We start from the raw sequence: 13,135 nt of genomic DNA, 5'->3' as shown, positions 1-13,135 counted from the left end.
ATATTATATTATTTATATTATGATGTCAAAACTTGATATAAAAATATTTATTTTTTATTAATTATTAACTAAAATCATGCTTTTATCATATTAATTTAAATTTTTTTACTATAATATATTCGTAAAGAATCTTTTTATGATCATATATCAATTTCATATGATGCATCCTTCTCAAATTTCATAAAACTATTATGATGCAATAAAAGAGATTCTTAGATTCCAAAGTTTACTTCATCATGTTTGAAATTGTTCGCATCTCACTAGTTGAGACACGTCTAACATGATGAATATTCCATTTGGGTTTCAGCAACGATTTTAGTAGAGCGGTAGCCGAAGAATATTTGAGATATTTCAACTTCGACCGAGACACGCTGGACGTGGCTCTTAGAAAGTTCCTTGCCCAGTTCTCTTTGACCGGGGAGACCCAGGAAAGGGAGAGGGTTCTTGTACATTTCTCCAAGAGATTTCTCGATTGTAATCCGGGCGCTTTCAATTCTCAGGGTAAATATATTCCTTATGAATATGTATATGATATCTGATAATAAAATTAGCAAACTTGTTAAATAATCATATATAAGAAATGCATTAGCATTACTATGGTTGCTTTCCTTTGAGAAGCTATATATATGTACCATACATATGTATGCAATGCCAAGCATTTCGGTTACTGCAATTTTACAATTTTAAAAATAGTTTTATATAATGGTCTTCAAAATCATTATTTTGTTATTCTTATTATCATTAAAATATCTTTTTTTTAAAGAATTATAATTTTTAGCTAGTAAAAGAAAGAATTGGAATGATTTTTTTATTTACAAGATATAACACATAATGTTTTTTTTTTGTTTAGAAAAATAATACATTTTGATATTAACTTAACATATTAAAAATAACGTAAATAAAGATTACTATAAAAATTATTCCATAAAACCATTTTTAAAATTGTTTTCAAGATTAAATATTAACATCGATACATGATTTTGAAGAAAACTACTTTAAAAGTTATCAATACGTAAATATATTTTATTAAATATACTAATTTTACCACAATGAATTCATTATTATCATACATTACATATTTCTAATGATCTAGTATTATACTTATTATTTATTGTATTTATTTCAGATGCTGTTCATACTTTAACTTGTGCTATAATGCTGCTCAATACCGATCTCCATGGTCAGAATATTGGTAGAAAGATGTCATGTAATGAATTTATCGAAAACCTTTCGGAACTGAACGATGGCGATAACTTCCCTAGAGAAGTGCTAAAGCAGTTATATAATGCCATTAAATCGTTCCCCTTGGAATGGGCCTTGTGAGTTTGATTGAGTTTTTTAAATTTTTTCAGCATTTTTTTGCAAATTTCTGTATAATACTTTTTAACAAAACATTTATAACATGTTCACTAATATGTTCTAGAATCAAAAATTTAAAACAAAAAAAATTAGAATTTTGCTAATTTACGAAATTCATGTAAAAATAAATAAAATTGTTCGTAATATTTATGGCATTCATTTCAAATTAATAAAAAAATTTGATATTATAATTATAATTGAAAAAATGATTTCAAACTTTTAATCCATAATATATTTTGAAAAATTGAAAAATTTATAAAAAAAACTATTTTTATTAATTTTTGAAGATGGTGAAAAAAAATTTTAAAATCTATTTTTATTTAATAGATTGAAATTTTATTCATTACAATATTTATTATGTATTATGTATTATGTATTATGTATTATGTATTATGTATTATGTATTATGCAATTGAGTATCTCTAATTATTATATATTGCAGAAAAATTACTTACATTTAATACAATTAATTAAATTATGAAATATTGTTACAATTATTTTTATTGTGATTTATTTGTTGATATTTGTTTCGCGCGTGCGCGCGTATGTATGTAGTGCGTGCATTTTATACATCTTTGTAACCTTTATTTTTAATTTTAAATATGATAATTTATAATTTATATAATTTTAATTTTTATTTTTACTATTTTTAAATTTATATTTAAATAAAATTCTAAATTTAAACAATATATAAACACAGATTATATTTTCACAATTTTAGCTAATAAAACTGATAATACTTTAAAACTGAAGAATGAAAAAACAAAAAAATTGTATATTTTTAATTAAACGTATGAATCATAATTATAATGAAAGTATTATAATTAAAATAAAAAAGTAAATAATTGAATTACGAAATAATTGAAAATTATATTCGTAAATTGTTTATGGACATGAAATTTTTTTATTGTTTAGAGATGAAGAAGGAGATGAAACTGCGAATCAGGCAATCCAACAGGGTGACGGTCCAGCAATATCGGGTACCGGAAATCCATTTCTTGATGTGCCAAATGTTACAGGTGCTACGGAGTTCAAGAAGGGATATGTTATGCGGAAATGTTGTTTCGACTCCAACGGAAAGAAAAGTATATTTTATGATTTTGTTGATATTTAATTTACTACATATAGATTTGATTACAATTATTTATAATTGTTACTTATATTATTACAATTATTTAAACTATAATTAATTCAGTGTTTTTAGATTTATTTGTTTCCAATAAGTAATTTTAAATTCAAATATTTTTCTATTTTATGATAATTTTACCAATAGTTATTAATTTTATGTGGAAATTATAATAAAAAAAAGCACTAGATTATTTTGAAAAAAGTAAATATTTATATATAAATAGATTTATTATATATTTTTATATATTTTATATATTTATTAAATAAGTATAAAAAATAAATATTAATTAAATTGATTAAAACTATAATTAAATAATTAGAAGTAAATTCCATATAAAATAATAAATATATAATCAATTCAAAATTAATTTTAATTATAACATTGAATTCAATTTTATTAGTATTTTTGATTACTACTTTTTTTTTTATTAGTACTTTTTTCTCGATTATTAATTGATTATAAATTTTATTTTACAATTTTTTTAGATAAATTATAAAATTTTATTTTCAAATTTAAAATTTCAAAATTAAAATTAATAATTATAATATATTTCTAAATATAAACTTGTTTAGAAATACTTTATCAATAATAATTCTAAATACTTTATCAATAATTAACAATATGTGTAATATATTATAATAAAATAAAATATATTTTTAAATCTTTTCAGCACCATTCGGGAAACGTGGTTGGAAGATGTATTATTGTACATTGAGGGAACTTGTATTATACTTGCACAAAGATGAACATGGCTTCCGTAATGATAGTTTGCATAACGCGATACGCATTCATCATGCGTTAGCTACTAAAGCATCTGACTATACGAAAAAAGAACACGTGTTTAGGTTACAGACTGCTGATCAAGCAGAGTATCTCTTCCAAACAAGGTAATTATAATAAAAATATTTTTTCTTAATCATTGATTTTTTCTTAAAATTATGTAAAATATAATATTATAGTAGTTACAATTATTATATTATTATTACATTATTCTTATATTATATTATTAATTATAATATAATTAAATGTAATATTATATAATATTATAATATATAATATTATATAATATTATATTAAATGAAAGAAAAAAGAATATAGCAAGAATTTAAACAGTTTAAACTAATAGTGGCATTAATGAATATGATATTCAATTGTGTGTGTATATATACATATATAATGACTTGCATTTTTTATTATTATTAAAACAAAGTTTCGTGTCACTTTCGATATTAAATACAATTACATATAAAATTAAATTAATAATAAATTAATTAATATAAAATTATAATAATAATATAAAATTAATATAAAATATTGTTTATAAAACATAAATATAAGAAGAAATTAAAATATCAGAAATTCAATGCAATTCAATTTTTTTCTATTTAAATATTTTAAATATTTATAATTTTTTCTTTTAAAATGTATTAAAGTTATATTTGATAACTTAAAGATAATAAGTTAGATTGATGAATTTAAATATATCGTATATATATCTTATAATGTTATTATATTTTTAATATATCATTCATTTATTTTTTATTAATTATATGATTTTATTCATTATAAGTCATTAAAATTATAAAGTGAATTTTCAGTGATTCCAAAGAATTGCAGTCGTGGATTGACACGATCAATTTCGTGTGTGCCAGTTTTTCTTGTCAACCATTAGCAGGCGCGGTTGGTTCACAGCGAAAGTTTCAACGACCTCTGCTTCCGTGCAGCCACACGAAATTATCTCCTGTAAGTAATGTTCACAAGATAAAAGAGATTAAGAAAAGTGGTTTCTTCTGCTCGGTCACGCAAACGAATATAATCTGTCTTCATTGTTTCTTTATTTGCAAGCCTTCCTCCACTATTCCCGAAGCGAACTCCGTTCTCTAAGTTCTCGTACTCGAGATACGGACACCAGAATTAGAACCGTCGGAGTGTAGTGTACAAACGTATTAAAATATATCAATTTAAATGAACAAAGTAGAAAGATAGATTTTGTTTCGTTGATTTTTTTTTCTTCTCAAGAAGATTGCGCAAAAATGACAGTTTGTTGGATTTTTTTGACGTGTTATCAGAGAGAACAATTACGGGACCATGAGGAGAGAGTGAGCAAATTAGAAGCTGAATTGGAAGAGCACAGACGACATCCGCCTGAGAGAGGAGCTAAAGCTCTTACTGTACAGAATTATAAGGAAAAAGATGCTTATTTACATCATGAGGTAATATATAATAATAAATAATAAATATTATTTTATATGTATGTTTAAAAGAAAAGAAAAAAAAGAAAATTGGAATTTATAATATTATTTAAAAGAAATCTGTGATTATAGTTTAATTAATTTGATGTTTCAGTAAATGAGATGTAGAAGTAAATTCTTATTATGCAATAAAATTGTTTTGCATTTCCTATACTCTATGGATCTCATGTTTTATCGAATCGGAGCAAGTTACTTAACATTCAATGAGAAAAACAAAATTTGCAAAGAGTAGAAGAACGTGATACTTTCACCATGGTATATTTTATGGTTTTCAATTCATAACCATTTATATAAGTTTAATATCAAAGTGCAGTTTTTATATTTTTTTCTCATATTGTCTTTTTATTTCCAGTAAACATCTATTCGCTATTGATTGAAAAACAAATCTATTTATATTGTTCTTAAATTAAAATATAGTTAATTTTCTTTTATATTGTCCACATTATTTAATTATTCCAGTAATATAATTCTTTAATGCAGTAAATAATATTATTTCTATTTGAAATAGTTCAATAAAAAATGTTTAGAATTCTTTGTTTCTAAAACTTAATCATAATATCATAAATTTAAATAAAATATTTAGATTTTCTTTATCTAAATTCAATAAGAAAAATAATAATTTATATAATTTCATTAATTCATTATAATAATAATTTATTCATTTAATTTCAATAATAATTTAAATATTTCAAATTTTATAAAATTGTAAAATCTATTGTATATGAAAATAAAAAACATTGGAATAAAAATAAATTCTTGGAATTTCTTTTTATAATTATTAAATTATTGAATTAATCTATTATTTAAAATTTTATTCTTATAAATAGAATTCAAATAAATTGAGTTCTATTGTAACGAAATTTTTTTAATTTTTATAATCTATTTAATCTAATTCAAAATTAATAAATAAATTTTGTCACTTTATCATTTCAGCTTAAGAGGTATAAAACATACGCATACCTGTTACGATCCAGGTTGGCTTTTACGGAAGTGGAACCATCGTTAGTTGAGAGCAGTATTGGAGAGGTGGATGAAGGAAGCGGAACCTTGTTGAATTCGGATGTTGCACTGGTACCACCACCTGTTCCTGATCGACCGGCCATAAATAGGTACAGTTACAGGGCTGCCATTTACAACCGTAATCTGCTAAATGGTCAGGACTACGGCGGGGATATTGGTTGACGTGTGATGGGTGTCTTTTCAGCATGTGTGGTCTAATCTGACCTGTATATGCAGGCAATAGGAACAGCTGAAATTTAGAAGAGAATATTAATGAAAAAATAACGATGTATCCGACGCATCACTTGTTAAGTACTGTACTTTATCGTATCATGTACTCACCATTCTCTTTTACTATATTTAATCGTAAATTTATCAGCGGCCATTAAAAAAAATACCGATACTGCTAGCATTCGTAAGGTACTAATTACAGCAGCGATTTTAATTTTTTTTGTTAAATCACTTTTTTATTATTTAATTCTTAATATTATTAATATTATTTTACTTTTTTAAATAAAATATTCAAATTAATTTATCATTGCTCAAGTGCCATATTTATCAATTAATTTGCACATAATTGAACATAAAGCTGCTGTTTTAAGTGCTCATTCGATACCGTTAAATTGGTGATTGGGTCAGGGTTCGCACCTAACTCAATAATATAATGTAAATGATTCACTAATTATACCCGAATAGATTGTTAATGCGTTGACAAAAATTTGGCAAGGCCCGATTCAAAATTCGTGCCTTGACTGAAGATAAGACCAGTTATGTATAGAACAATATTTCAACGAATTTAAAGGATAGAAACAAATATATGGTGTTCGAATGTTGAATGATATTATTTACTATATCGTAAAGAAAAAAATAGACATATTGTGATCATTAATTTCAAATTAATCTATTGTATAAAAGATAATGAGCAAATAACAATTTTTAAATGTATTGTAAAATTTGATCAAATTTTTCTGTATTAATAATATATTGTATAGAAATAACTTTAAAACGAAATTGTAAAATCATCTCACCGAAATAAACAAATTATACGATACTTTGTTGCTATACTAAACTGTGTCTGTCTTCGTAAAAAAAAAAAAAAGAAAAATATCTTACATGAGCATCTTCTCATGCTTTCCGCTTTCAGTTCGCTGCTAACAATTTTATAACAAATATTTAACTATTTAGTTATATCGGGTATTTAATGGTAATTGGTAATGCGAAGTAATATGTCTGCTTTTTTTGCAGTATTAAGAAAGTTTTCATCAAAACTGTTATTTGAATGCATTTCCTTTTTTTTCTCTCTTATATATATATATATATATTTTTTTTTTTTTGATTTTGTGTGGTGCTTATTTTAGAATAGAATGTAACAACAGACTGTTATCGATATATTTCCATGATCAATCACTTCCATTGTTTTTTATTTACCATATCGATCTTCTTATTATTAATCGAAGAAATATGTGAAAACAGAATTTTTATAGATTATTAATATATATTAGAAAAAGATTGATATTTCGTGAAATTCTAAGATATTTTGCATATTGTTGATTATTTATTTAAAATTTGAATAGATATATTTATTTTCTAATTGAAATAAATGGAGAACGAAAAAAAAAAAATAAAAATAAATAAAAGTTAAAGAAAAATTATATTAAAATGGCGTTTTTTTGCCATAATATCAGTTTTTACTTTGTTGATTATAATGAAGATGATTATACATTAGAAAAGAGTTTAAAATATGATAATGTATTATAAAATTTAAGACTGGATAAAAAAAATCAATTAGGCGCGCAATTCCAACTTAAAAACTTATGTTCAGTATAATGAAATTGTATATCAATCATTTTACACTCGTAAATGTATGATATTTTTATATTTGATATATTTATCACGAATAATTCGTGTCTTTGTATTATTCCATTTCATCCGCATATCCAAATTTTTTTATGTTTTGTACGATTGATTTGTGCAGGTGATCGATATGTTTTTTCTGTGATCGCATTGTTGTTTTTGACGAATTTTACTAAATTGGTTGATACGAAAAAAATTATATCATTCCGATAGTTTAATGAACAATGATGATGATTAAAATGAAAAAAAAAAGAAGAAAAAAAAAATCATAAGAGAAATCGAATCTTTCGTTTCTCGATATTAATTGAAAATAACGCAGATAAAGATCGTAAGGCCTCATCTTATTCTAATCTATTCCGATTTTACGTTTAGATGCATAACAAGTAGCAAATTATCGAAATTATTCTAGCCTTTTTAAGTGCAAACTATCCAGTAACATATATATATATACATGTATTATATGCATATATATGTATACTATATTCTCGCATAGAATGTATTACGTAACAGATTGGATGTTTTTTCGAACGTAATATTTTTTAAGAAATAACATGTTTTTATTTAAATGTACAAAATAAAAATTTGTATGTTCTGTTAACAAATCTTTGATCTTTGATATACCAATATATTTGAAGAATTAAAATTGTTTTGAACTGTTTATATATTGTAAATATGTTGTAATAATAATTATTAAATATAATAATATAAAAGAAAACTTCATTATCGATTAAAAAGCATTAAAAAGCACATACAAGTGTTACGTAATTATTTTATGCTAATAGTCTGAATTTAATCAAGCGATATTCTATATTCTTGAAAAGCAGTATTAGAACCTATTAATTTCATATTTTTCAATTAGAAAAAAAAATCAAAATACGTGATTTTGAATTATGATATTGAATGAAGTTTAGCTTTTTAGTATAATATTTATATTATAAATTGCAAACATTCCAGTAAAATTTTTTTTAGAAGATATCAAAATAAATCTGTTGATTGACTAGTCGAATTAGCATTTTTAAATATGGTTCCTGTAAATCATGTTGCTGCTCAGTATTTATGAATACATTAATTTTTAAGTATAAATGAGTAAATTTTATTTCGTTACTTTTGTATTTTGATTGTAGATAGTCGCTTTGATTATTCGTTTACTATTTATTAAACATACTTCATTTATATTGTTCTCAAAAAGTTGTTCACTACATCTAATCATAGTGTACACTAGATCCCTTGTAAATAAAATTGTATTATATGTGGATAATATAATGATTATTATAAACTATATAAAGCTAATGGCAATAAAGATAAACAGTCTTCAAATTATGTAACAGTCTCCAAATTATGTTTGCAAATTTTATATATAAATCCCTGAATTTCAAGTACTAGCAGGTACTTCATTAATATAATATATGTACTCACATTTTAGAATGCATCTTATTAATATTGTACAATGCCTATTTTTATTATGCATGCGTAGTATTTCCAATATACATTACATATAATATTAATTGTATTTTTAAGAATTAATATTATATTATATTTATATTATAATTTATTTTTTATAATATTTGTAAAAAAATAACTGCATGTATTATTAATATTATCATAATGTATAGTTATGGCATTATTGTGAACAATATTATATACAAAAATTAATATTGTTCTCAATAATAGTTATTGTATGATCTATAAATCTTATACAATTAATTTACTTTATTTTTTTTATTTATTTAAAATTATATTATTAGCATTAATCAAATTTAATATATGCGAACATTATAAAATATATATTGATAAAAATAATTTCATTAAAAATAATTTAATTCTCTATATATGATATTTTCAAAAGTTCAAAATTTAATATTAAATATATAAGATAAAAATGGATTAACTTCAAAATTTTTTAAGGAAACATTCTGAACTTAAAAATTTGCCAATAATTATTATTAATAAAATAAGAATTTTATATATTATGATTCTTTTATTAATTTAACAAAAATTAATTATAATAAGTGATTAACTTAAATTTTGTAAAACAAACCTAAAAATGAATCTTTATGGATCATATTAAGTATAGATTTTAGATTTAGTTATAGATATTAATATGCAAAAATGAATTCTCAATAATAATTATTTTTTCTTTACTCTTATTATTAACTTTATTATACTCTTATCATTAATTTAAATATATTTGCTAAAATTTTACTTTTATTGTACATATTAATTGATATTCATTTAATGATTTTATTTAATTTATTGCATGCAACAGGATTGAGCCAGTATCATCATGAATGAAGAATGCAGACCATCATCAAAACTGTTTCAACATGCACAGAAGTAACGTATTTATTCTTTTTTTTAAATAAAAACTTATCAAAGATAGAACAAATTTATTCTTATCTATTACCTTAATAAATATTTTCTTTTTTTAAGAGAAAAACTATTAAAAGAATTGTTAAAATGTCAGATGTGAATTAACATAATATTGAAAAATATTGTAAGAATTAAAGGATTAAAAAATTTTGCAATATTATTTTCTATTATTATAGAACTTATTAAAAAAAAATTTCATAATAGAATATTTTTATTTTAATTAAGTTGAATAAAACATTTAATTTGAATTAAGTTTTTTAAAGAAATAAAGTCATATTATCAGATTATCAGCAAACAAGTTTATTACAACTTAATTTTTAAAATTAAGACATGCCTCAAGATTTAATTACAAACTGGTACTAATGTCACCGATTAAATCTTACCTAACGAAGATTTTCTAATTGATCTCTGAAAAAGATAAAATTTAAGAAGAAAAGATATGAAAAAAATATTTAAATGATAAATTATTGTTGAAAATCATTTGTTATATCTATTAAAGAAACTCAAGCATTACGTTGAGGAATTATTGAATAAAATATTTTTACATAAATACATTATCAGCTATAAAATTTAATAATACATGAAGTTGAGAACAAGTTGCATGGTTTGCCATTATAATTTATATATTAAAAACAAAAAATATCGCTCAACGTATTAAAGCTTTTTCTTTTTTTTTCTCATTATTTCTTTTTTTGTTACATAAAATATTTAAAAAATCCTCGCTAGATGAATCATCACATCAGAAAGAATATACAATATACAATAAGAATATATGTTTAACCGCGCAGTATATACCAATTGAATATGAATTTACAAAATCCGCGGGAAGCCGGTTTTTATATATAGCAAATTTTACAAACGCAATATTGCTATTTGAATGGTCGATAAAAGTATACACAAATTTTTTGTAAGCGTCATATCTTGTCTTCATATTTACTTTTACGTTTAAAGTGATAGTTTTTTAAATTGTACATAGATCACACTGTGTATTGTAACGTTTAGACCGCCTTATAATTGTATTATGCATAAATGCCAAAGAATTGCATTTAAAAAATACATTTTTTTACAATGTATTTTTTTTTCGCATTTACTTTCTTGTATTTTCATCGATTACATCTTCTTTATTCGCTTTTTTGTATATTATTGCATATTTTTGCATACTGCGTTTATCGTATTGCTTTTTTTTTTATCTGATTTATTTCAAATCATTATAAATGCTTGCGTATTTCACTTACAAATACAAAAAGCTTATTGAAATTTTTACCAGTTTTTTACTCTTTTGCTTCCTTTTTTCTTATTTGATTACATAATTAATAAGTATTTGAAAGATTTCATCAGACGTATTTGTTCTGTAATCGTGATACATTCTTATAGTTAAATACTCATTGTACATATTATTTTAGTTTTGTTGTATTTCTTTCTTATACACTAATCGAAACTTGAAAAACGACTATGTACTTTGTGTACATGAAATATATATTGCTTTGTAAATATTATTTTACAATTATGAAAATAAAATTGTAAACATGATTTGTTCTCATTTTGTGTTCTTTTTTTGACCTTAAATTATATTCTCCTTATACCTCTTTCTGTTACAAATTAAACAAACTAAATGCAATGTACAATTTCTTAAATATTTCTTTTGTTACGTGATAAATAAAATATTAAAGTCGATATCAGAAATATTACAGTACAAAATTGTATCTTAAAAATTTGATTTATAGATACATATATGAATATGTAATGTAAAGAATAAATTTATCTATTTTACATTATATGATTGCATTATATTAATGTTAAGTATTTTGAAATCTTTATAGTTTTAATAAAAATATAATATATACATTATTTGTATACATAAATTTGTAATTTATGTATAAATTATACAAAACAAATTATTTGACGATGGAAGAATATTTTTTCTTTGAAATTTTTACTGAATTTAAAAGCATAAATAATTTGAGAATTTAAAGTTGATATTTATCACGATAAAAGATTCGAAATTGAATAATGAATACAATTTATCTATTAAACACTAATAAATCGAAATTCACAAAAAAAGGTATTTACAAAAACGAAATAGATCAGTAGATTTTGTACGGATTTATTATCATATAATGAAATAGTTATAATTGTATATAATTCTAAATTAGATACTGTTACTTTACATAATTCATCTGGTGATTCAAAATAACATGGATCTCTACTTATGTACAGATACAGTGCAATGTATATGCAATAATAATTAATAAACGATTTATATTACAATATTGGTCAACTAAATGTTGACTCTATTCAACATACAAAGATACAAATTTCCTGTATACATACACACGACTCATAAAATTTTTTTTTTCGCAATGTGTGTCGTGTTTTTAAAGAATGTCCGTAATATACAAGCGATCAATGTTTTTCTATGTTTTGTAAAGTAAAACTAATATTGTACAACTTTGGAGGAATGTTGTGATGGCATAGCACCAACTTCACTATGAATCAATTAGTCAAACTGCAATGGCACTTTACAAATTAAATAATGTGTCTATTATATATATATATATTTTTATATGTATATATATATAATTTTTTCTTCATGTAAAACCTACCCAATAACGTAGTAACAATAACAACGGTGGATCGAGCTTTAGTTCATCCACTTGCGGCAGTTAGGCGCGCCACATGCGCATGCTATCTTGTGCTGGTCATCTTCAATATCGAATTTGTAATCATATGCCAGCTGTATGTAGAAAAAACAATAATATAAATTCTTTGTTTAACACCAATTATATACAAATAACTTGTTAAATAAAAAAAAAGATCTACCTCCTCGCCACGTGAGATTCTTCGTTTTGCAAAGATTATGATTCTAAGATCACGTTCGACCTCAACAATTTCAGCGACACAATTTGGGTTACAAGAGTGATTGATATATCTTGCGAGACCTCCACACAATGTTGCATCGACCACTCTTTCTTCATCCAAACGAAACATATAAATACCACGATTCTGTAATAAATATATTTCTAAAACTTATTTCTATTATTAAGATTAAATTACGATTATAATATCATAAACAAATAAATTATTATTATTTATTTTAATATTACGTATAACACATATGAAAAAAACAATTAAATTAGTAAAAATATCTTAAACTATAAATTATATAATAAAC

At 22.8% G+C, this 13,135-nt stretch overlaps 2 protein-coding genes across 23 annotated transcripts in view; one reads left to right on the top strand and one right to left on the bottom strand.

Annotated features, from left to right (window-relative positions):
- LOC411463 (PH and SEC7 domain-containing protein 2) overlaps positions 1-9,979 on the top strand; it is a 139,999-nt gene extending 130,020 nt beyond the window's left edge. For 2 of the 6 annotated variants that reach the window (XM_026445492.1, XM_026445493.1), the window contains exons 7-13: positions 308-501; positions 1,127-1,319; positions 2,275-2,444; positions 3,159-3,375; positions 4,087-4,231; positions 4,558-4,701; positions 5,674-6,029. In XM_026445492.1, coding sequence (XP_026301277.1) covers positions 308-501; positions 1,127-1,319; positions 2,275-2,444; positions 3,159-3,375; positions 4,087-4,231; positions 4,558-4,701; positions 5,674-5,922 — 1,312 coding nt within the window. In that variant the 3' untranslated portion in view covers positions 5,923-6,029. Of the gene's footprint in view, positions 1-307; positions 502-1,126; positions 1,320-2,274; positions 2,445-3,158; positions 3,376-4,086; positions 4,232-4,333; positions 4,431-4,557; positions 4,702-4,834; positions 4,996-5,673; positions 6,839-9,859 lie in introns of those variants that run through there. The other 4 variants (XR_003306153.1, XM_026445494.1, XM_026445495.1 and 1 more) reach the window with 4 other exon arrangements.
- Positions 9,980-11,971: 1,992 nt separating this feature from the next.
- Positions 11,972-13,135, bottom strand: part of LOC411466 (histone-lysine N-methyltransferase 2C) — a 31,311-nt gene continuing 30,147 nt past the window's right edge. For 16 of the 17 annotated variants that reach the window (XM_026445481.1, XM_026445474.1, XM_026445476.1 and 13 more), the window contains 2 exons: positions 12,784-12,966; positions 11,972-12,697 (listed from right to left, as the gene is read on the bottom strand). In XM_026445481.1, the coding sequence (XP_026301266.1) occupies positions 12,605-12,697; positions 12,784-12,966 (276 nt within the window). In that variant the 3' untranslated portion in view covers positions 11,972-12,604. The remainder of the gene's footprint in view (positions 12,698-12,783; positions 12,967-13,135) is intronic. The other variant, XM_026445479.1, reaches the window with a different exon arrangement.

The sequence above is a fragment of the Apis mellifera genome, linkage group LG15, assembly GCF_003254395.2.
Source record: "Apis mellifera strain DH4 linkage group LG15, Amel_HAv3.1, whole genome shotgun sequence".
NCBI lineage: Eukaryota > Metazoa > Arthropoda > Insecta > Hymenoptera > Apidae > Apis > Apis mellifera.
Note: the sequence above shows the minus strand (reverse complement) of the source record. Positions and strands in the feature narration are given on the sequence as shown.